At 40.1% G+C, this 21087-nt stretch overlaps 1 protein-coding gene across 2 annotated transcripts in view; it reads left to right on the top strand.

Moving 5' to 3' along the window:
• Window positions 1-21087, top strand: part of FRMPD1 (FERM and PDZ domain containing 1) — a 98854-nt gene that overhangs the window by 39502 nt on the left and 38265 nt on the right. For both annotated transcript variants that reach the window (XM_005581268.5, XM_065530326.2), the window contains exons 2-3: window positions 5248-5352; window positions 20141-20298. In XM_005581268.5, coding sequence (XP_005581325.3) covers window positions 5252-5352; window positions 20141-20298 — 259 coding nt within the window. In that variant the 5' untranslated portion in view covers window positions 5248-5251. The remainder of the gene's footprint in view (window positions 1-5247; window positions 5353-20140; window positions 20299-21087) is intronic.

Below are 21087 nucleotides of genomic sequence, written 5' to 3'. Positions count from 1 at the left end.
TATTTTCATTATATTTTTCTGTGTATATTTCCAGAAGTATATATTACTTCAGTTTTTAAAACTAAGTTAAAAATTATTAAAAATCATTTAATAAAATAGTATTAAGGGTTTATAATAGAAATCAGCATTTCCTGCCCCACTCCTCCTCATCCTTTAATTTCTGTTCTTAGAAGCTCTTTCAACTCTTCTAGTCATTTCCTCTGGTATTTTCCTGCATATTTCTAAGAAATATCTTGCATTCTTATTTTCCAATTTATTAATTTTGGACATTATCTAATTATTATGATAAATGAGGATTTAGCTCTTAGGCTACTACACTTGCTTCCCTTCACCATATCATTCCAGTGTCATTACATCACTGTTCTTGAGAAACCATTTTTCAGTGTTTACATTATCGTGACAATGTAAATATTGTTAATTGCTGAGCCAAGCAGTGAACTATAATTTTATTTTCTTATACAACTTTTTATTTTCCTTGGATTTCATAATTCCCTCTGTTTTTGATCGGCTTAGTTTTTCATGTGCTTATTGCTAATTCTCCCATACGCCCCAACAGCCTCTCAGTGAAATTTTCTACACAAACACATCAGACAACTTATCCATTTCTATTTATTTTCCCTAAGACCTCTGTCTTCACGCATCTCAATAGTTGCTCTCTGGGTCTTTTATACAGGTGTTACCTCAATGCATCCCCTCATGGTCATCCGGGATGCTTCTTTTGCCTCTTATCTATGTTCCATCCCTAATATCCTGGATCTCATTTCTTTTTTCCTTACTTCCTTGTTTTGCAGAAGCACATCCTGTGTCAGCGTCCTGAGAAAGGATGTATGAAAGGTAAAATTTTAGAGACCTGAACATCTAAAAATGTCTTTTGTACTTGATTGGTAGTTTGACAGGGTATCGAATTCTAGATTGAGAATGCTTTTCCCTCAAAAATGTGAGAACTCCAATGGCTCCCAGCTTCCATTGTTATTACTGAGAAGTTTAGTGCCATTTTTAATTTCAATTGTTTGTATGTGATCTTTTTTTTTCTCTCTCTGGAAGTTTAGAAGATATTTTCTGTTTCTAGTTTCTGAAATTTTACAATGTTGTTACTTGATGTGGGTCTTTTTTCATTCTCTAGGGTGGGCAATTAGTATATATTCTTAATCTGAAAATTTAAGTTCTTTGAGAAATTTTTATCAAATTATTTGGCAGTTTCCTTACCTCCATTTCCTTTATTTTCTACTTCTGGAACTTTATTAGATGAATATTACACTTCCTGGACAGATACTATACATTTATTGTCTTTTATGTTTTCTCTGTCTTTGGCTTTGGTTTCTCTTCCTGCAGTCTTTCATTGACTATATTTTTCTGTTTTTATTAATAATTGAATGTTTTATTCTAGCTGTCTTATTTTTAATTTCCAAGTGTTCATTCTTATTCTCTGATAGTTTATTTTAAAAAAATCGTCTTCTTGTTTCGTGAATATACTACTTTATCTTTTTGAAGATTTAAGTTATAGATTGATTTTTTTCCATCTGTTTTCTACATTGTCTCTGTTTCTTCTGAATTTTTCTGTTTGATTTGGTCTGTTTTTTTATAATGCATGCTTTCCTTAAATGTTTATTCATAAGTAAGAGTAAAGCAGTAAAACAAATAATTGGAAACTTTGTATGATGGGTCTGGCTCACTGATTAATACATTTCAATGCAAGATGATCTGGCAGCAAGTTACCTTTTCCCTGCAGGGATCTTGAAAATGTCAGTATCTGAAGGTCTTTTCTCTGGTGCTATTCAGTCCTCCAGAGAAGGATTCTTTAATCTTTTGCTTGGGACATGTCTTAGTCTGTTTTGTGTTGCTATATAATATCATGGACTGGGTAATTTATAAAGAAAAGAAATTTATTTCTGACAGTTCTGGAGGCTGGAAAGTCTAATATTGAGGTGCTGGCATCTGGTAAGGGCCTTCTTACTGTATCATCCCATGGAAGAAGGTGGAAGGGCAAAAGAGCACACAAGAGAGCGTGGAAAGAGGCCAAAGTTATCCTTTTATCAGGAACTCACTCCCACAGTAATGGCATTAATCCATTCATGAGGACACAGCCTTCGTGACCCTGTTGCAATGGAAATTAAGTTTTCAACACATAAACTTCAGGGACACATTCAAACCATAGCAGGATATAAAGTACTCGCTGACAGTATTCAGAGAACTGGGCACAGGAAGGGGCTAGAGGTCTTGTCATTCAGTTAGAATAGTTTTACTTACTTCTTCTATTTTCATTCCTATACCGTCTATTGTGCCTAGTCTCCCCAAGCTTCTCTTGTTCATTTTCTCCAAAAAATAAGCCTCTTGTCTTCAGCAGGATGGGAAAGAGATAGTTGTCTAGGTGGGTATTTCCATATTTTCAGCCTTATGCTCATCCTTGCTTTCTCCTGTACTTACTGCCCCTAATTCCTGAGCCACTGGGCAAATCAGCACTTCTTTCCCCCCTCCCCTCCCCTCCCCTCCCCTCCCCTCCCCTCCCCTCCCCTCCCCTCCCCTCCCTTTTCCTTTCCTTCCCTTCCCTTCCCTTCCCTTTTCTCTTTCTTGAGATAGGGTCTCACTCTGTTGCCCAGGCTGGAGTGCAGAGGTATGATCTCAGCTTACTGCAACCTCCACCTCCCAGACTCAAACAATCGTTCCACCTCAGTCTCCCAAGTAGCTAGGACTACAGGTGTGCGCCACCATGCCTGGCTAATTTTTGTATTTTTGGTAGAGATGGGGTTTCATCATGTCACCCAGGCTGGTCTTGAACTTCTGGACTCAAGCAATCTTCCCCCTCAGCCTCCCGAAGTGCTGGGATTATAGGCCTGAGCCACCATGCCCAGCCACCAGCATATTTTTCATCAGAATCCCCCTCTGAGGGAACATAGCTTTCTGTTTTCTTTGTTTTGAAAACCGAAGAGTTTTACTTACTCCTTCTATTTCAGATGCCTCTCTTCCAAACATTATCGACATCTGTCATCTATTGTTGTCTTCTCTTCTGTATTCATTATCCTATCGGTTTACATGTTTTTTATTTCTTTACTGTGATTTATAGGATTTAGGAAGAAGAAATTAAGACCTTGTCTCAATTCACAGTGTTTAATCAGAAATCTACTTTCTGTTATTCTTTTTATATTTTTTAAAAAGTGAGATGCCTAGAACTGAAGACAGTGTTCGGGTCTCATGTCCCCATTGTAGAGTAAAGCTAGACTGACTATCATTGATCTAAATGGAATTTGTTTTTGGTTACAGCCTATGTTCGTGTTAGCCTTTTTACCCACTAATTTGTATTTGGCTTCCATATGCCTGAAAAGTGTGTCTCCAGGTTTTCAAAGTGATCAGTTAGGGTGTTTTCATTCTTATAACCTGGTTAGTTCTCTTTCCTTGTATCCCTGGTATAGATCCCATGATTCCTCTGTTGATTGCTGTTGGGTTCTCTGTGCTAATGTTTTATGTGGTGTATTTACTTTTATTTTCATAAGGGAGATTGTATTTTTATATTATTATATTGTTTTTGTCAGAATTTGTATCAATGTTATACTGGTACCTTAAAAAGATGTAGGAATCTTACCTTTTTATGCTCTAGAGCAGGGTTCTCCAACCCCCGGGCCGTGGACCAGTACTGGTCCGCAGCCTGTTAGGAACCAGGACCCACAGCAGGAGTGAGCTTATTACCGCCTGAGCTCTGCCTTCTGTCAGATCAGCAGCTCATTCGATTCTCATAGGAGCCCGAACCCTATTGTGAAATGCACATGGGAAGGATCTAGGTTGCACGCTCCTTATGAGAATCTGATGCCTGATAATCTGGGATGATGTCAGTTTCATCCCATCCCCCCACTGTCTGGGGAAAAAATTGTCTTCTGCAAAACTAATCCCTGGTGCCACAAAGGTTGGAGACTGCTGCTCTAGAGCAGATGAAATGGCATTGGGGGAAAATTAGCAAAGCTGGCTAAATACAACATGGTGTCCTAGATTGGATCATGGTACAGAAAAAGCACATTAGTGAAAAACTGGTAAAATTTGAACGTAGCCTGTAGTTCAGTTAATAATATTGTCCGAATGTTAATTTCTTAATTTTTACAAAGGTACAATAATTATGTAAGATGTTAATATTAGGGAAAGCTGAATGAAGGGATATGGGAACCCTGTATTATCTTTGTAACCTTTTTATACATCTAAAAGTGTTCCAAGATAATTTGTTTAAAAGAATAAGACAGGCTGGATGCGGTGGCTCATGCCTGTAATCCCAGCACTTTGGGAGACCGAGGAGGGCAGATCACTTCAGGTCAGAAGTTCAAGACTAGCCTGGCCAACATCGTGAAACCCCATCTCTACTAAAAATACAAAAATTAGCCAGGTGCAGAGGCATGTGCCTGTAGTCCCAGCTACTTGGGAGGCTGAGGCAGGAGAATAACTTGAACCCAGGAGGTGGAGGTTGCTGTGGGCCAAGACTGTGCCACTGCACTCCAGCCTGGGTGACAGAGCGAGACTCCATCTCAAAAAAAAAAAAAAAAAAAAGAAAGAAAGAAAAACTCTGGAAGGACAAATGGAGAACAAGAGCAGTGATTACGTATGGGCATGGGAACTGGGTGGGTGGGAGCAAGGAAGGGTATAGACAGACTTTTCACTGTCTACATATTTTCTATTGTGATAAGAACACTTAACTTGAGATCTACCCTCTTAAATTTTTCAGCACACAATACAGTAACTGTATATCTTTTTTATAAGCTAGTGTTGAATTATGTAAGTGAAATACTTATTCAAAAATTAAATATAAAAGATTGAACAAAAGCAGCAGCGCTCAGAGGAATCTGCACAACGTGATGAAGAATGCTTCCATGTCCATGGGGTTCCTGATGCAGGCAAAACTGAACCGCATTGTCCAGGGTTGCACACATAGTTGGGACAGGGAAGGACAGTGTCACATGGTAAGGCATATTTCTTCCTATGGGTCACAGTCACAAAGTTTGAGAAATGTTATCTATTTTACTCTCTCATCCTTATGTTTAACTGTTTAAGACACAAACCCAGTCTGTTTGCTGCAAGATTGGGGGTTGCTCAAGTTGTTCACTCTGTGGACACTGAGCACCTGTTTATGTTGATTTTAGACAAAAGGAGAACGCTAGTTATTTTATCAGTGTGTCTTACAATGGGCAAATAAAGGAAGCATCATCCTGATTTATCAAAATCCTCTTTATAATATTTTGGTTAGCACCTTAAGAACACTCTTCTTCCTTTTAGGTAAATGGAAGAGCTGGAGACCAGTTTATTCCAGACACGGAAAGCACATAGAATAGAACAAATGGTGGCAAGATGGCTTCGGCGCTCCCGGGACAGCTCGGCCCGGTAAGGCTCCTGGGTTTGCAGAGATTTCTATCTAAAAAGGTTTGGAGTCTCAGGGGGAGGAGCTTGTGCCGGTCCTGGCCGCACCTTGGGATTGCTGTCTCTGGCTTGCTTTGTTCTTACACCATATGGTGGGAGCAGTGTAAATAAGTCAGCAATTTTGCTGGATTGCTTTTCCCCGTACCCTACCCCGAACATGTACCTACACACACACAGACATACTTACTGCAACTCTCATACACATTTACAACATTTACAAACATACTCATACACAGACATACACACAGAAATACACTCATACATACTCGTACACACATGCATATACACTCTCTGGAGCACACACTCACACATACACTCTTTTGATCTCTCTGTCTCACACACACACACACACACACACACACACACACACACACACACCTCTTGTCTTTGTACTTGACATGAAAGTCAGGCAATCTGCTGTTTATATTCTTTCCGTGTCTTCATTTCCAGTGGCTGTTCCTTCCTTGCAGTCCCTATGTCATTCTAAAGAAAATAAAATGAAATCAAATACAGATCTGATTTGTCTGCTACAGGAGAACTTTCAGATATGTTCTGTTTCCAAGCGTTCATTTTTGCTTGGATTTCCCATCTGGCTCTGCCACAGAGATGAAATATCACGTGTCAGGTGTTTCTGAGACACACATTCTTCCAAAGGAACTGGAAACAGCTGTTCTGCTGCTGAGTAATAAACTTTGCTCAGGGCTCCACTGCCTTGTGGCCAAGTTCTGTGATCCTCACTCACCGAGGTCAGATAAAATGGGGCTGGTAGAATTAGCTCCATTTTACAGATGAAACACCTCAGGCTCAAAGAGTGACTTGTTTAGGACCACTCTTACCCCATGCTCAGAAAGCTTGGATGGGTCCCCATTTATTATAGGAGGAAGCTTAAACACTTTTGGTCTGACATTTGAAGCCGCAATCCTTTCCAGCTATTTGTCTTCTGCTTCCTTCACAGTGTGCTCCAGCTAAAGGGAACATTTATTGTTCTACTACAAGCACCCTGTCTTCTCTTTCACCCCTTGGACCTGGGCTCCTGGGCCAGATCCCTTCCTCCCATCTCCATGTGGCCAGAACCCCCCACAGCTGAAGGCCTGGCTGAAGTGCTGGGTCTTCCATGAAGTGTTCCTCAGTCTAGAGTCAGGATGAATTTCTCCATGGGACCCCATAGTATTTTATTTGTAGCATTGGCATTGTGCTCCCCCTGGTGCCTTCAACTTATTGGAGCCCATTCATTTCCTTTCTAGACCTGCCTTCTGTGAGGTCAGGGAAGGACTGGCCTCATCTCTATAGCCCAAAAGTGATTGTCTTGCATGAGTGTTGTAGGTGGTCAGGTAGTGCTTGATGAATGAATGGAAAAGCTGCTAAGCACATTGTTTCCCACAGTGGGGTCTGCAAAACCTAGTGCTGTGTGATGCTGCTCCATTAGAAGAGATTCTGTGGCCATATATGTTTGAGAAATGATGCATCTTATATCCTACTTCTGCCTCCCCTGACTTGGTGATTTATTATACACATTATGCACATAATACAGATTAAAGGCTCTGAGAAGTCCTGCAGAAAAAGAGACCTGTTTAACTTGACGTTGCCTAGATATTTGACCTTGGAACTCTCTTAACATCTTGCCTTCTCACAGACTGTAAATGAAAGGTGACAATCATCACCCCTATCTAATTTTAGGACGTTTTCAATACTATAAAAAGAAACCCTGTGCCCCTTAGCAGTCACTTCCTATTCTCCCCTCGGCCAGTCCCAGGTAACCACTAATTTACTTTCTTTTATTCTTTTTTGAGACAGTCTCACTCTGTTGCCCAGGGTGGAGTGCAGTGGTGCAATCTCAGCTCACTACAGCCTCTGCCTCCCAGGTTCAAGCAATTCTCATGTCTCAGCCTCCCACGTAGCTGGTACTGCAGGCACGTGCCACCATGCTACTTTCTATCTCTATAGATTTGCCTATCTTGGATATTTCACATAAATGGAATTATACAGTATGTGTTCTTTTGTGACTTGCTTCTTTCGCTTAGCATAAAATATTATTTTACTTAGCATAATGTGTTCTTTTTTTGCTTATCTTATTTTGCTTATCATACTGACATGGATCAGTATGACATGTCATAGTGTGAATTGGTATTTCATTCTGTTTTATTGTCAAATAATATTCCATTATGGAATATTTTCTTTGTTCATTTCATCAGTTGATTTAACATAAACATTTGGGTTGATATATAAAGCCAAATAAGGATGGATAGATAGATAGATAGATAGATAGATAGATAGATAGATAGATAGATAGACAGACATGTATGTGATATGAGCATTTGAGTTGTTTCCACTTTTGGACAATTATGAATAATGCTGCCATGAACATTTGTGTAAAAGTTTTTGTTTGAACATATATTTTCAGTTCTCCTGAGTATATACTTAGAAGTGGAATAGTTGGGCCACATAACAACTATGTGTTTAGTCTTTTGAGGAACTGCCAGACTGTTTCCCAGAGTGGCCATATAATTCTACATTTCCACCAGCAGTATATGAGAGTTCCAGTGCCTCTACATCTTTGCCAACACTTGCTGTTATCTCTTTTATTGTAGCCATCCTAGTGGGTGTGAGTGGTGTCCCATTGGGGTTTTTGTCTGCATTTCCCTGGTGGTTAATGATATTAAACATCTTCCCTTGTGTCTAGGGAGTTTTGCTTTCCAAGTGCTTGAGAAAGAGAAAAACAAAGAGAGAAAGTTTCCTGTCAGTGCCCATGGAAGACATAATTTCCATGTTTCTAGGATAAATCATTTGTAGCCTTGTATGAATTTCTTCTCATCTCTAATCCTTGGTGTCCTTAGATTACTAGAAAATGATCAATAACTGAAAAAGCTGAGTGTGGGGTAAATAATTTCATTTCCTAGGGATAGACTAAATGGTACCACCTACCACCTTGTTGCCTAGTCAAGAAACCTGAGCATCATCCTGACTCCTTGAATCCCCTGCACCCACCCCATCAGCAGCTCCTGTCAGTTTGCCTTCAGAACTGTCCACCTCTCTGTCCCTGGGAGCCCTGCAAGGATCACTCACTTGCTTTTTCCCTGTTCCAGCTGATTCTCTAGTCTGCAGCTATAGTGGACTTGTCAAAATGTAAAATGTTCCTGTCCCATGCTAGCTCCCAGCTCTACCCCACCCTACCCCACCCCGAACCATTCAGTGGCTCACCTACCATTTTGCCATAACCTACAAGTCTCTTCACAGTCTGTCCCCAGCCCAACTGTCCAGCCTTACCTTGCTCCGCTTCCTTCCTTGCCCACCATTCTCCATTGTTTTGCTTTTTTAAAAGTATCTAGAACTCATCGAGGTCTTTCCTATCTCAGGGATTTTGTACTTGCTGTTCAGTTGGCCTGGAAAGTTCTTTTACTTCCCCTTTTTATGGCAGGTCCTTCTTCATCAGGTTAAATTTAAACATCACCTTCTTTAAGAGGCCTTTCCTGACCACCCAAGGCACAGGGAGTCCATTCTCTTGCTTGTTTCCTCCAGGGTACTTACCTGCTCATCACACTTTATAATTATGTATATATTTATTTACCTGTTCATTATCACCTCTGCCATCATATGGCTTTTCTCCCCCAACCTTCCTGTCATATATGAGACCAGGGACCCTGACTGTTTTGTTTCACAAAGTATCCTCAGCCCTAACAGAGTCCATAGTATGTAACAGACATTCAATAAATTTTTACTGATTAAGGGCTTTCATAGTAGGGGACTGTATTATTCATTGAAATATATTTTAAATGCCCATCCCTCCTTCTTCCAAAAGGAATTTTTAATGATTACAGTTTTAAAACATGGGAAAATTAAAATAAGAAATGTTAGAAAGAGATTGCAAACCAATCAGACTTAAGGATTTAGCATTTGAATACTAACATTAGCCCTGAATTTCCTGGTAGCTGGGGCAAGAAATCAAGGAAGTGTGTTGAAATGACTTCCATAGTGCAGAAAGAAGAAACACAGATATGCATCTGTAGTCACATAATTTTACATGCATATTTTAGCAATTCTGTTTTTTTCTGACTTTTAAAAACTCAGTCATTTCAGCCAGTTATACTTGCTTTACTTGTCATTGGCATTTTTTCCCATAAAATTTAAACTTTATCTGTGGCCCTAAGTGAGTTGTCTAGGAGTAAATTAGTCAAAAATAACCATTTCCATTGCCAGGCATTACTAAACAAATTGATAACTTTTATACACACAGGGTAATGTTAGAGCTTTATAGAGACTTAAACAGGTATTTTACAGAGGAGTGGTGTCAACTTTCAAAGTTCCTGTGATTTCTTACATTTTAGATTAATTTTCAGTAGGTGGTTATTGCTACATTCATTAGTCAAATTCAGTTGGTAGCCCTTAGTTTAAATGAGTGTCCATGCTTGGGTAGGAGTGAACTGGTGAGACCTATAATTATAGGAATGGGAAATTGTGCAGATATGATAAGGATGACTCCTCTGTTACCACTCGATTTCGTTTTCCAACAGGAAAATAACATTTACAGTATCAGTGTTCTTTTAAAAATAGCTAACCTCCCAAACGGTCTCTGTGACGTGTTTTGAATTTCTATGTAAACCATGCAATGCAAACTGCTTAATAAAAGCTGCAACACAGTGACATTACATCATAAACTAATTTTTAACTATTTGCTTTCAATCAAATTGTTGTCTTCTTATTAGCTTTGTGTGACTACAGAAGTGATAAAATGACAAAGACTTGATGATAATATATTTTTCCACTTAATAATACCAATTTTTCGGCTGGGCGTCGTGTCTCAAGCCTGTAATCCCAGCACTTTGGGAGGCCGAGGTGGGCGGATCACAAGGTCAGGAGTTCGAGACCAGCCTGGCCAACATAGTGAAACCCCATCTCTACTAAAAATACAAAAATTAGCCACGCATGGTGGCGCGCATCTGTAGTCCCAGCTACTCAGAAGGCGGAGGCAGGAAAATCTCTTGAACCCAGGAGGCGGAGGTTGTGTGAGCCACTGCACTCCAGCCTGGGCAACAAAGTGAGACTCCGTCTCAAAACTAATAATAATAATAATACCAAGTTTTTCTTTCCAGAAGTTTCCATTTTTACATAGTTAAATGGGATTCTTTTCCTTCACAATTTCTTTCATTGCTTCTAAGCTTACAAAAATCTTCATCCAATAAAAGTTTAATTTTCAATTCAATTTAACAGCTTAAAATGTTTATGTTTAATTATTTAAGTTGGAGTTTATTTTAGTATATGCTAGGAGATGATGATCTAACTGGGTTTTTTTCCAAAATAGTAAGTAGTCATTCATATCACCATTAACTGTGAGTGATCTTTGCCTTCTTGATTCATTCTTTACTGACCCCTCTTTTATTGTATGTGAAGTTCTGGCATCTGTGAGTGGGAGATTGGACCTGTTTGTGGGCTGGCTATTCTGTTTCATTGATCTAACTGCCTACTTTTACACAGCTGTATTAAAATTACTTACATTATAATAGTATTATGCATCTCATTATCCTTTTATTTTTTTGAGATATAGTTTCCCTCTGTAGCCCAGTCTGGAGTGCAGTGGTGCGATCTTGGCTCACTGCAACCTGCACCTCCTGGGTTCAAGCAATTCTCCTGCTTCAGCCACCCGCGTAGCTGGGATTACAGGCATGCACCACCACACCCGGCTAATTTTTGTATTTATTTATTTATTTATTTTTGAGATGGGTTTCGCTCTTGTTGCCCAGGCTAGGGTGCAACAGCATGACCTTGGCTCACCGCGACCTCCGCCTCATGGGTTCAAGTGATTCTCCTGCCTCAGCCTCCCGAGTAGCTGGAGTTACAGGCATGTAACACCATGCCCAGCTAATTTTTGTATTTTTAGTAGAGACAAGGTTTCTCCATGTTGGTCAGACTAGTCTCATACTCCTGACCTCAGGTGATCCGCCCACCTTGACCTTCCAAAGTGCTAGGATTATACGCGTGAGCCACCATGCCCAGCCTAATTTTTGTATTTTTAGTAGAGGCAGTGTTTCATCATGTTGGCCAGGCTGGTCTCGAACTCCTGACTTCAAGTGATCCACTGGCCTCAGCCTCCCAAAATGCTGAGATTACAGGCGTGAGCCACCGTGACCAGCCTCATTGCCTATTAAACTAAGCTTTTATTACTCTTCATTTTCAGCGCTTTTACTCTTACCCATCTATTCTGTCATATGAACTTTAGAATCATTTTTATTATACTATTAAAACAAATAAGCATGAGATTTACTGAATTCATTGTCTCTTTTTTTCTCTCTCTTTCTTTCTTTCTTTCTTTCTTTCTTTCTTTCTTTCTTTTTTTTGAGATAGGGTCTTGCTCTGTTGCCCAGGCTGGAGTACAGTATTGTGTGATCTTGGCTCACTGCAACTGGCACCTCCTGGGTTCAAGTGATTCTCGTGCCTCAGCCTCCCGAGTAGCTGGGATTACAGGCATGCACCACCACACCCAGCTAATTTTTGTATTTTTGGAAGAGACAGGGTTTCACCATGTTGCCCAGGCTGGTCTTGAACTCCTGATCTGAAGTGATCTGCCTACCTCAGACTTCCAAAGTGCTAGGATTACAGGCGTGAGCCACCGCACCCCACCAAGATTTACTAAATTCTCTTATGCTTAATCTAGAAATGTTAGTTTTATAGAGCAAGATCTAAAGAAGCATAAAGAACTTAATGCAACTTTGTGCTTTCTTCACTGCTTGGTTGTATCCTCAGGGCTTGAAAAGATGATTTCTTTGAACTTATCTTGAATATTAATACTAATGAACATACATGCATATCTACACACACAATGACACAAGGCACATACATGCATACATGTGTGCACAACCACGCATGTGTGCACACAGGCACACAATGCACACATATGTGCATACACACACACACATATACACACATGTTGGCATGTTAGTTTCAGAAGCCCTTGCTGCTGGTTTTACACACTTTCCAAACTTACTTGGTTATTACAACTATAAGTAGTCTATGTATTAATTTTAAAAATGGTTTTGTTAAAACCTTTCTAATACTATTGACCTTTCTAATACTTTTTTTTTTTTTTTTTTTTTTTGAGACGGAGTCTGGCTCTGTCGCCCAGGCTGGAGTGCAGTGGCCGGATCTCAGCTCACTGCAAGCTCCGCCTCCTGGGTTTACGCCATTCTCCTGCCTCAGCCTCCCGAGTAGCTGGGACTACAGGCGCCCGCCTGGCTAGTTTTTTGTAGTTTTTAGTAGAGACGGGGTTTCACCGTGTTAGCCAGGATGGTCTCGATCTCCTGACCTCGTGATCCTCCCGTCTCGGCCTCCCAAAGTGCTGGGATTACAGGCTTGAGCCACCGCGCCCGGCCTCTAATACTTTTAATGGTGTAGAAAGACCCTTTCAGGCACCAATTTTTTTTTTATTGTGTCTTGACCCATAGGCAAAAGTAGAAAGATTTGAGGATAGTCTGGAAGGCTCCTGGACTACATCTGCAGAGTTGCCATTATTTCCTGAATCCTGTTTTTAAAGTAATAATGGAAGAATTTCTCCTTTCAACTGTAGGAGCACTACCCTCACAATCTCCACCATGAATGGCCCCCTAGAAATTGTTACAACCACAAGCACATTCCTATGATTGTGATTACATGCTACATTTCCTTCTGGTACAGACTGCTGCCTCTATTTCTGCTTTCTCTGAATAGTCTTTACATTATGAAATCCAGTTTATACCAGATTTAGCTTTTAAAATCACTCAAGCTGAACATAATAAAGTGTTTAAACATAGATTCAAAATTGTTTCTCCACATCCTGCTGGAACTCGGAGGTGAATTCTTTGTTGTTACAGGATAGAGGTGGAATATATTTTCCGACATATCAGAGAGCAGATAGAAAGCCAGAGAATATTTGAAGTGCAATCAGTATCCATCTGGTAGCTTTCCTTTTCAGTGTTATTAAGCAGCTCAATATAAACTTATGAGCTATGAAAAGTAGAATTCATCTACATGAGACTGTTTTCATGATAAATGTAACATGTTTGTTCTGGTTCTACCTTAGGGGAGATCCAGTTATCTGGCAGGAATTTCATTAGTGTAACTGTAGGGCTTCTGTTCTTCCAGTGTAAGATCACAGAAATGACCTCACGTTTATGGTTTGAAGCGATTACAAAGGCAGCAGAAATATGTTTTGAGATCAGTGCTTAGTTTGATATTTATAAGATGCTTCAGAGGAGGAAATTTTGTTACAGAGATCATTTCCTTTAGCTTACTGTCAATATTAAATGTTCTCTATGAGGAGAGGCCACGGTTTGGTCATGTACTTAGGTTAATCCCTTTCCAAACAAAAGCTAGAACATGGCCTTTGGGGAAAATGTCAAATCCAGACTTTGGGCCAAAGCCACTGACACTGTCCAGGGATTAGTCAATACAGTGCAATGTCATTTGTCCACCATTGTGGAGGACCGCAGTCTTCCAAATGGAAGATAACGGAGCCTGCCCATTTGAAAAGCATCAAAATGGATTCTGTTGAAACCCTGTAGTAAGGTTTGTTCTTTGTTTTGTTCTCCAAACAATTATTAAGCCCTACTCTATGACTGGTACTGAGTTCAGCACATGGGACAAGAAATATGTGGTTCTTGCTGCACAAACTAGTCCAGAGAGGACAAGAGACTTTGCACTGGTCTGTAGGTGCATTTAGTAGAAGGAGATGTTTCCGCCAAAATCCGAAGACTGAATAGGAGTTTTGCAGGTAGAGAGCATGATTGGATATGTTGGGGAAGTTGTGTGTGTGTGTGTGTGTGTGTGTGTGTGTGCACGCGCGCACGCACACGCACGCGTGTATGTGTGTGTGTTTTGGAGGCAGGTGAGTTATTCTAGACAGAGGGAAGAGCTTGTCCAAAGGCCAATGTGTTTGAGGAACTTAGAGGAGACTAGTTTGGCTGGAACAAAAATATCAAAGAGAATGAATGGCTTGGTCCTGGAGGCTGGAGTGATGGGCAGGAGCTGTATTAAGCCATATTCAGGATTTTGGATTAGGCCGTTCAGTCAGGGGAGACACAGGAACAGAATTGTTTTTATAAAATCAGTCTGGCGGCTAGATGGAGAATCATTCAGGAGAGACAAGAATGGAAAGTGGGGAGACCAGTTAGTAGCCTAGTAGAAACCTGTCAGTAGGGCTGGTGATGGGGGGCCCGAAACAGAATGGTGGCTGTGGAGACGGAAAGAAATTGACCCTTTTTGAGATCTTCTCATGTTGTGAGTGATTTGAAGGATGAGAGTCAGGGAAAGTCAAGGATGACTCTGGGATTCTGGCTTGAGCAATTGTCATTATCCCTATGATACCATTTACTGAGCTCTGGGACCTGGAGAAGATAAGTTCTGATTAGGGCAATAGTCATAGGGTTGAGCAAACAAAAGAAAAATGACAAACTTTCATCTCTGTTACTCATATTCAAATTGCTGTTTATTACTTGTTGTATATGCATTTTCACCTTTTGCTAATTATATTAGAGGTACAACTAATATAGCAACTATATTATATATAGCACCATATTAGATGTGTACAGTATTTTGCTCATTTATTTGCCCAATAAGCACTGTTGCTTCCTGTGAGCAAAGATCTTCACTTGACAATGTGAGAAATGCAGAGGTGGATAAAATGTGATTCCTGTTTCCAAGGAATAAATAGTCTGTTAAGAGTAACACTATATGGAGTCAGATAACTTTAAATAAAGGTTGGGGTACTCGGGGCCATAAGAGAGGGTCAGAGCTCCAAGATGAGAGAATTTACATCTGGCTAGGAAATCAGATAAAAAAGATGTGACCTTTGAGCTGGACCTTGACTTGGCCTCACACTTTCTGCAGAGGTAGTTGTGTGAGCTGAGGCCCAGGGGTAAAACTGGTGTAGTAGGTAAGATCAGTCTGGAGTGAAGGCCTGGGAAGGGGAGTGGTGGGTGGATGCTGGCTAGGGACTGAAGCCTCAGGACACAGGTCCATGAGGGCAATGTTGAGGAGTTTGGCTTTTGTTCTGTGGGTGGTGGGGAATTATTAGGAGGAGAATAATTCCAGCTCTCACTTAGGAAAGGTAAACAATAGCTTACACAGTGCTATGGAAGGGTATTTTCTAGCTTGTGTTTCTTTGTATGTCTGAAGCTTATAGGCCCATAATACTTTTTGATGTAGGGTCTTCGAGGTCATTCTTTGTTGTGTTTGGTTTATCTATTCCCTGTCAGGTTGTTTTGAGTTTTCCCACTATTCTAAATAAAGCTGAGATTGATATTTTTCAATACTCAAGAGCCAGGGTTTATTGAGCTCATACTCTGTTCTAGAACTTTACTAGGCATGGGAGACACGGAGATGAATGGGTGCCACCCTTGTCTTCTAGGAACTCATGGTCCAGGATAAACAATATATTTTTTCCTTTGTGGTCATCACTTCAAGGAATACCAGTCAACATGGAAACAGAAGATCAAATTTAAAATTTAAATTAATGTTACAGTTTCACCAATGATTTCCTAGAGAGATTGAATTGCCAGTTTGTATTGTCATGCTTTAATCTCAGGACTAGTACGTGTTGGGCCTTATTATTTTTATTCATATTTGGTATGACACATAATAGTACTCCATAGCCCTTTCGGGTGTGCTTCTTTAATAAGGTTGTACATTTTCTGTGTCAATTTCCAGCTTGCTTTCTTCATGTGAGAGTTGTCAATTCACTTGCTTTGAGCATGTGAAATGTGGGTATCTACTATATGTATTTATGCCCATTCTTCATATATTTGTATTATAAGCTTTCCCCACTTCAGGATTTTTTTATTTACTTATTTTCAACTGCTTTATTGATAGATAATTTAGATACCATACAATTCACCCATGTGAAGTGTATAGTTCAATGGTTCTTAGTGTATTCACAGAGATCTGCAACTGTCACGAGTCCATTTTGGAAGGTTTTCATCCCCCACAAAAGAAACCCATACCTATTAGCAGTGACTCCCAAACCTCCCAAACCTCCCTCCCTGAAGCCTTGGACAACCACTAATCTACCTTCTGTCTCTATAGATTAGTCTATTCTAGATATTTCACATTAATGGACTCATACAATATGTGGTCATTTGTGACTGGCTTTCACTTAGCCAGATTCATCCATGTTTCATTCCTTTTCATTGCCAAATATTCTGTTGTGGAATACTGTATTTTATTTATCCATGTTATTAGTTGATGGATATTTGAGTTGTTTTCACTTTTGGATATTTATAGAAAATGCTACTATAAATATTCATGTGCAAGTTTTTGTGTGGACATGTATTTTCATTTCTCTCCGGTACATACCCAGGAGTGGAATTGCTGGATTGTGTTGTACACCATGTTTAGTCTTTTAGGAAACTTCCAGACACTTAAAGGACTTTCTAGAATTTCTATTCAGTTTCATTGGTGAAAGCCACACCATGCAGTTTCGATTATTGCCTTTGTCTGAAAGGAGTGCTTACTTTTCAACTGTAACTTTTCTGAAATCTAAGTATTTCTGATAGAAATTTAGAGTTCAAATTGATATGTGCTGTAAGTGTGAAATAGACACTGGATTTCAAAGACTTAATATGAAAGAATGCAAAATCATCAATAATTTTGTGTATTAATTACAAGTTGAAATGATGATACTATTTTGGATATATTGAGTTAAATAAAATATATGTTATTAAAATTTATTTCACTTATTTTTTTTTCCTGTTTTTGTGTAGCTATTAGAAAACTTAAATTTACGTGTGTGGTGTGTGTATTTCATTTGGACCGCACTGCTCTAGAAGTTGCGCTAGTGTGCCTATTGAAGAAAGTAACCCCAATTTGACACCTGCTTCCCAGCTGTGTGTCTTTAAGCAAGTTAAAATCTCTCAGAGCAAGATTTAGTCTTTTTAACTATAAAACAGGAATAATAATTGTACCCACCTCACAAGTTTATTTTGAGGGTTGAGTGAGATATATATATATATGGTAAATCACTCCCTAAAATATAGTTAGTATTCATAAATGTTATTATTATTGTTGTTATTGCTGTGATTACCATCAATTTGTCAAGTTGTTTTTTAATCTGGAAGAATTTTTTATTGATATTACATTAAATCTCTATTTAATTTAGAACTTTTTTTTTTCTTTTTTTGATACTTAGTGTTTCCATCTAGGAACCCAGCATAACTTTAACCCAATTATTGTGTCTTCCTTTATTGCTTTAAGGAAAGTTATATTATTTACTTTAAATAAATCCTTCTTCCCCTGCATTACATTAGTACACCTCACTAGTTTTGTTACTTGAATTCTTTCTTGGCATTTTCTAGATATTTAGCATTCACTCATTAAGAATGCCTAACAACAAATGTACATTTAGCTAATGTGTTTTTAATGAATTGTTTAATGCTTTTTGTGGCTGTGTTTTGTGTTTCTATCCTGCATCTCCACTAAACTTATCTTTTGGCACTAGAAATTTTCTTTGTTCATCATTTTCTGTGTGAATGTCATCTGCTACAAAACAAAAAATAAGGTGGTACTTTTCCATTCCTATGCTCATTATTTCTTTTTTCATTTTTCCTTCCCTGATAACTATTATTAGCATTTAACCTGCTACATTAAATAGAAGTAAGTCCAGGGTATCCTTATCCTGATGTTAAAAAAATTTAACACCAAATTGTTTGTTTGTTTGTTTTTGAGATAGTCTCACTCTGTCACCCAGGCTGGAGAGCAGTGGTGTGATCTCAGCTCACTGCAACCTCAGCCTCCTGAGTAGCTAGGACCACAGGTGTACACCACCACGTCCAGCTATTTTTTTGTATTTTTAGTAGAGACAGGGTTTTGCCATGTTGCCCAGGCTGGTCTTGAACTCCCGGACTCAAGTGATTAGCTAGCCTCAGCCTCCCAAAGTGCTGGGATTACAGGCATGAGGCACTGCACCTGTAATGTCAAATGTTGATTTGTGACTTTTAGTGTAGAGTATTGTTTATTGCATTTAGAAAAACCTTTTTATAGCTTTAAAAGTTTTTTAAAAATCAGGTATAGGCTGGGTGTGGTGGCTCATGCCTGTAATTCCAGCACTTTGGGAGGACGAGGGGCAGATCACTTGAGCTCAGAAGATTGAGACCAGCCTGGACGACATGGTGAAACCCCGTCTCTACTAAAAATACAAAAAATTAACTGAGTGTGGTGGCACGAGCCTGTAGTCCCAGCTACTTGGGAGGCTGAGGCATGAGAACCACTTGAACTCAGGAGTTGGGGGCTTCAGTGAGCTGAGATCATGCCACTGCACTCTAGCTTGAGTGACAGAGTAAAACCCTGTCTCAAAAAAATAAAAAAGAAAAAAAGAAAAAGAAAGAATGAAAAAAAAATCAGGAAGAGCTATGGGCTTTATTCAGTGTGAATTTTCAGTTTTCTGTTTCTTCCCTCTCGTTAGGTCTCTCTGCTGCTCCAGCTCAGTATTACCTGATGCTGGCCTCCAAGAATGGCTCTGTCTGCTTCTAGGTTGTGTGGGCTGGGTCATCTCTTCATACGCAGCCTAAATTTGCTCTAAGTCAGGGCCTGGGGGGGTCCTTGGTGGATAGTGTACACAAGACTTTGGACTTGTGCTTGTCACTTACATTTTGGCTCTGTGAGACAGTTTTTCATATTTCCGGATCCTTGCTGAAACTGGAGATCATTATAAAAGAGAGAGATGATTTTCAGATAAGTGAGGGCCTATTGCATTAGGCAGGGTTCCTGACAGTGTTTGGTAAATGGATGAGAATAAATGATAGACCTTGACTGCAGAGCCCCAAGACAGCTGTTACTCCTTCACATTTCTGTTGTTTATAATGACAATAAACACCTCATCCCATCACTATCTGATCTTCCTCAGAAAGAACCACTGACTGTTAGAGGGAAAAATCATTTACCACAGACAAATGAAGAATAACTTGTGACTTGCTTTGTCACTCCCTAAAAATATTTGAGAGAGAGAAAATATAACTTTCCTGCTTTTAAAGAACATACATGTTTTAAAGATTGATATAGAGGGAGTCCTTGCTATCCGAGATTTTATATTGGAATCCTTGCAGTTACAAAGCTTACAGGGAAGCGAAATTCATCATAAAGAAACAAAGAAAAAAATCACCAAAGACAAAATCTTGCTATAAAATTATCCATCATCAAACATCTGAACCTGACAACTCCTTGTTTCTGTTCACTGTCCATGTTTTTCCTCTCCTGTACCTCTGACTCCAGCAGTACATCCTGCCTGGGATGCCCGTCTGCCTGTCCTTCTGTCAGTCCATCCATCCATCCATCCATCCATCCATCCATCCATCCATCCATCCGTCGATTCACTCAGCAGCAGTTATTGAATATCTTCTGTGTGCCAGGATCTGGGCTATATAGGCATACCCTAGACATGTCTCAGAGTGCAGCTCAAATGCCACCTCTTCTTCTGAGTACCAAATGTGTCCCTGATTCCCTATTCCCTGCCCTACAAAGTTGAAACTGCTCTCCCCCTTCTGTGTGTGTCCATAGCACTTCATGGGTGCTTTCTAGATATTTAACATTAGCTCATTAAGAATGCCTGTCTGTATGACTTCTCTTTTAGAGGACAGTCCTAAGTTCTGCTAGTGGCATTTGTGTCTTATTTATCTCAAGAGGAGAGATGGTTTCTGCTCAGCTTGCATCTTTCTCCATGATGCTTAGGGCTGACCCAGTCCATGACCAACAACCAGAGTCTTCTCTTTCTGTTTTTTACATAGTCATTCTCTTCCAGGGCTAAAGTTGCTGCAGCTGATGGGCCCGCCAGGAACCCAACTCAGACCCTCATCCCTGTGCGGCACACAGTAAAGATAGACAAAGACACCCTCCTCCAGGACTACGGATTTCACATTTCTGAGAGCCTTCCCCTTACAGTGGTGGCTGTCACAGCAGGTAGGGGATGACTGGGAAATGAGAAAGAAGTTTGGTTTCTTAAGGGGAAATAGCCCCAAATCTCCCTGATCTCTCTATCCTACAACAAAATGCAGAAAATCCTACCCTGGGAAGTTAGAAAAGGCACACCTAATTCTGTCTTGGGCTTTGCACCTTACTTTGATGCTGGGAGGGAGCAGCCTCAAGCGCACTTGCCGCTCCAAACCCCAGGCTCCCGCTGGCCTTGGCTAGGGCTTTGCCCACCCATGGCTCCCTGGCTGGTCTCAGGGGCAGTGAAAGTATTTGGCTAAGCTAGCCCTCCTCTTTGAACCCCACCTGCTCCTAGCTGGGGATACTTTCTGGTCAGACAGTAATAGAAACTATTGATTTGTTTTCACTTGAACCTTGTGAAATATAGGCTGTACCAGGGAGGAGAGGAGCAGGTGGGGAAAGTCCAGTGCTTGTCTTCATACTTGAGGTGTGTTAATCTGGGATTCATTAAAATGTATTAATTTCTATTTACACACACATACACACCAGAGCTTTTTAGAGATGAATGGAGTGGATTTACTGGCCAACTCTGTTGATTTAGAAGGTTCTGGCTAGTTTTCTTTCTCAGGACAGTCTTCTAACATCCCCGGAAGTTGGTGATAGATAATAGGTATCTTATCCATGGTTTATAAACAGGAAGATTAAGATCCACATGAGCCCAAGCCTGACTGAAGGTGGGGTAGTGAGCTAGTGCCCCTGGGGACTGGATCAGGCTGCCATTTAGCTGTGCTGCTATTACACATGGAGTCTGGGTCCTCC

The sequence above is a fragment of the Macaca fascicularis genome, chromosome 15, assembly GCF_037993035.2.
Source record: "Macaca fascicularis isolate 582-1 chromosome 15, T2T-MFA8v1.1".
Lineage (NCBI taxonomy): Eukaryota > Metazoa > Chordata > Mammalia > Primates > Cercopithecidae > Macaca > Macaca fascicularis.
This window is presented reverse-complemented; position numbering and strand designations above follow the sequence as displayed.